This window comes from Mirounga leonina, unplaced genomic scaffold (assembly GCF_011800145.1).
Source record: "Mirounga leonina isolate KUSES-001 unplaced genomic scaffold, KU_Mleo_1.0 Mir_174, whole genome shotgun sequence".
NCBI lineage: Eukaryota > Metazoa > Chordata > Mammalia > Carnivora > Phocidae > Mirounga > Mirounga leonina.
In genome coordinates this window covers 39,235,822-39,240,175 of record NW_023270451.1, presented here as the reverse complement: position 1 = coordinate 39,240,175, position 4,354 = coordinate 39,235,822, and the positions used below count along the sequence as shown (strand labels likewise).

The following is a 4,354-nucleotide window of genomic DNA, read 5'->3' as shown; positions in this document are numbered from 1 at the left end:
CCCGAGGCCAGCGGGAAGCCTGCTTCTTCCTCTCCTCCAGGACATCTACGAAGTGAAAGAACTAGACTAAATGTTGGTGTCCGGACACCAACTGCTTAAGAAAATCTTGACTACTCCTTAAGAAAATTAACAATTTCATCATATCATCTAGTATCCAGTGTGTATGCAAATTTCCCTCAGTTGTCACAAGAATACCTCTCATAGTGGTTTTTGTTTTTTAATGCTAACATGCAATCTAGATTCCTAAATTACTTTTGATTGCTGTGTCTCTTTGGTCTTTTTTAGTTCAGAACATTGGTCAACAAACTATGACCCACGGGCCAAATCTGGCCCACTACCTGCCTTTGTAAATATGCTCTGCTGGAACACAGCATGCTCTTTCATTTACATATATGGCTACCAGAGCAGAGGTGAGTAGTTACCATAGAAACTGTATGGCCCATGAAGCCTAAAGTATTGACTCCCTAGCCCATTACAGAAAAAGTGTGCTGATCTCTGACCTAGAACTCTCCTCTTGCCTTTATTTTTAATATAATACTGACTGTTCAAAGAGTCCAGAACACTTGCTCACAGAAACTCCTTTTTTTTAGATCGATCTGATTAATATACATTTATGTATTACATTTATTGAAATTCAACATACTATATATATTTCAAAATATAAAATACTTATGAAATTATCAGTGCTCCACGGGGCAGTGCTAAACAACTTTTTATGTGTCCAAACTATAAACGCAATAGAAAGGCAAACAATAGGGGTGCCTGGTTGGCTCAGTCGTTAAGCGTCTGCCTTCGGCTCAGGTCACGATCCCAGGATCCTGGGATCGAGCCCCGCATCGGACTCCCTGCTCCGCGGAAAGCCTGCTTCTCCCTCTCCCACTCCCCCTGCTTGTGTTCCCTCTCTTGCTGTGTCTCTGTCAAATAAATAAATAAAATCTTTAAGAAAAAAAAAAAAGAAAGGCGAACAATAAATTGGAAAAATAATCACAATTCCAAGATCTTATCTCTTTTCGTACTTTATTTTTCAGGAAGGAGGAAAAAAAGCATGTCCTGTCTGACATCTGGTAGAGAGTTTTAATTACAAATGGAAGTAAAATCCTTACTGATCAAGTCCATATATCATTCAAGTAGAGAAACCAGTAGGAAAAGCAGGGGCCTCCTTCTTTGGAAAATCATAATATATAATTTCAAATACGTGCACTGAGCGTACAGAAATTGATATATATATATACAAGACTGTGAGCACTCTGATTGTAGGGCCAGGTACCTAGCAAGCATGCCTGATACACAGAAAGTACTCAATAGAGGTCTACAGAATAAATGAATGATCAGCATTCCTTTACACAGCTGGGCATGGCAGGTGTCAGGAAAATATTCACACCCATGTATTAGATTAGTATATACATTTTTGTTTTAGTGTAAGAGGCATGCACATCACACTAAATGTTTGGCCCATTACTGTTTTGCTAGGAGCTCGTGCATGTTCATTGAAGTAGTATTCAGTTAGCTCGGAACACGGATAGCTAGAAAGCGTCTGGCCTCTCCTTCCAGTGAACCGAGGCCAGACTCTAAGGGATAGCACCTTCTCCCCCTACTCTTTGGACATAGCGTGTCTACCCCACTGATCACCTAAGACATTATAAGTGAAACATAAATCATAATGAAAGAAAGCAGTGCTAACTGGTTTTATCAGTTCTATAACACGGCTGAGGCCGCGCACAGTGTGATTCTTCTCCACTTCTCTAAGATGTCATTTAGCCTATAAAAAAACCCTTTGGACCTCCCTAAGCCCCAGTAGAGAGTTTAACAATAATCTTTAGGAACAGAAGTTAATAGTCATCAACTCTGGCATAGCTCACCTGAGGAGTGAGCTGTTGGTCAGAAAGAAAGCTGAAGATTTAAACAGTTCCCGGCTGGTGTTTGAGCAATGGATCTTGTTCCTGGTTCCCAGGGCAGAACAGGGCCTTTGCGTGGTTAAGGAAGACATTCAGGCCTTTGCCTTTGATCATGATCCCAGTACCGTTTCCTATCAGGTATTTGTATTCCTTGTGTTTTCTGAAAATAATGTGTTAGACAGATTAAAAAAAAAAAACATCTACAGCTGGAATATGTTACTATAATCTCTTCCATGCCAAGTACAAAAGGGTTAATTCCATTCAACCCAAACCACAGCTTTTAAGACATTGATGTCTAATCAAAGTATAGTTATTTTCCCTTCTTCATGCAAGAAATGTGCCTGCCTACTATAATTTGTGATTACATGTTAAACACTAAGCTGACACAATTTTGTAAAGTTACAATGTCTGGTAGCATTTTTAGGATTAAAAAAAAAAACAACCCACAGCAAAATTAACAGTCTTGTTTGGTATTCATTCAATGTTAGATCTTTCTCCCCTACACAGACGGTTTAAAAGCAAAAAAGGGAAAATGGCCCATTTATGCAGAAATATGCAATGTATTTTGGACAATATACTATAGCGATTTAAAGTGTTAAAAGCAGCAACTTACTTGTATACCAAAAGGGTGATCACAGTGACAAATATGGCTAAGCAGCCAACGGAGACCAGGGCACCATTTGCCATGCTTGAAGGGGAAGCTGGGTCTTAAAACAGAAGCAAGACGGTATTAGCAACGTCTTCCGCCTAGAGGACATGCTACTTGTAATGCAATTAAATAAATGAGGAAGGGAGCTATCAGAAGATATATGGCTCCCTCCGGGTTTTCAGTAATCTTTTCCATTAAATAATACATAGTCTTTGGGTCAGCTTATCTTCCATTTAGAGAATGAGTTAGCATGTCTGGAACACCGCGTTAAGGGCTCAGAAGAGAGATGTCATGTCCTGGAGACACCTGCTCAGGTCTCAGCTGACCCAACAGCACCCACATGGTGAAGGGCTCCATGACCCTCCTGGCCGCTCCTTTGGCCCCATCTCCCACTATCCAGCTGTGCTAAAAGTCCTGGGAGTGGCCTATCCTCCCCCCTGCTCTTTCAAATCTCCATGCCCTCTGCCAGGAACATCCTTCCCCTGGCTCATTTCAAGTGTTCACCCCTTTGGGGTGCCTTCCGGACATTCACAAGGGTACCGGGTCACCACACCTGCCTGTGTCACTCCTCTACTTGCCTCTCTTCCTCTGCCTCAATCACGCTGTGTTCCAAGTACTGCTTTATACATGTTTCTCTCCTCCCAGACTGTGGGAACCACAAAGCAGGGATTATATCTTCTCTGTATTCCCGGAAACCAGCAAATTAACTTGTCTCGTCACTACTGCCAAAGTGTAACTGGGATTTATCTCTTTTTTCTCCATCCCCTCTGCCACCACTGCAGTCCCAGCCATCAGCCTTCTCCCCCTGAGAGGACATCTTGTCTACCTGCTTCCACTCTCATCTTCCCATGATCTTTAAAAGCATCAATCAGATCATGCTTTAAACCTGCCGGAGGATCCCCTTATACACAGAATAAAACTCAAGCCCTACCAGTGGTCTACAACCATCTAAATGGACTGCTCATTCCTGAAAGTCAGGTTTCAGTTCAGAGCAGGCCCTTCACAAGCAGATGCTGCTGGGTGGGCAGGCCTGTCAGTGACCTCCCCAATCCGGACAGCCAACCTCTGTGCCCTCTCTCCCCCATGCTTGTCGCTGTCCATGCCCAGACCTGGTTTTATTTTCTTCACAATGTCATCTTATGTATTGTCTCTTTCCACCCACAAAGGCAGGGAGGGATCTTCTTCATCTTGTTTCCCACTCTGTCTGGAACTGTGTATCTCATGCTCAATGAGTATTTGTTGAAAGAATTGCTGGTGCTTCACGAACGTTCATGGAATCAACGAATAAAAGTCATTTCTGGGGCGCCTGGGTGGCTCAGTCAGTTAAGCGACTGCCTTCGGTTCAGGTCATGATCCTGGAGTCCCAGGATCGAGTCCCACATCGGGCTCCCTGCTCTGCGGGGAGCCTGCTTCTCCCTCTTCCCCTCCCCCTGCTTGTGTTTCCTCTCTCGCTGTGTCTCTCTCTGTCAAATAAATAAATAAAATCTTTAAAAAAAAAAAAAAAAGTCATTTCTGCTGGAAGTCTATGGGTTTGCTTTTGACCAAAGATCTCTTTCTGAAATTCTGACTTTGAAACCCAAGCCATCAAGTTACAATCCCCCTGGATTAAAAGCTCGCTTTATGAGCTTCCTTTATTTGGATTTTGAAAATGGCTCAGGTCCCCTAAAGTTACCACTCACCACAAGAAGAATGAAAGGAAAGCCAATATCTAAACATCTAATCTAGATAAGAGAACAGTGGTTCACCAGCCCCAAGATAGCTTCGTAGAATAGGTTATGACCCTAAAAAGGCGGTTCTGACCGCCCCCCCC

The 4,354-nt window shown here is 42.8% G+C and overlaps 1 protein-coding gene across 2 annotated transcripts in view; it reads right to left on the bottom strand.

Moving 5' to 3' along the window:
- Positions 1–998: 998 nt before the first annotated feature.
- GPNMB (glycoprotein nmb) overlaps positions 999–4,354 on the bottom strand; it is a 22,248-nt gene continuing 18,892 nt past the window's right edge. For both annotated transcript variants that reach the window (XM_035020740.1, XM_035020739.1), the window contains exons 10-11: positions 2,509–2,602; positions 999–2,055 (exon numbers count right to left, since the gene is read on the bottom strand). In XM_035020740.1, coding sequence (XP_034876631.1) covers positions 1,899–2,055; positions 2,509–2,602 — 251 coding nt within the window. In that variant the 3' untranslated portion in view covers positions 999–1,898. The remainder of the gene's footprint in view (positions 2,056–2,508; positions 2,603–4,354) is intronic.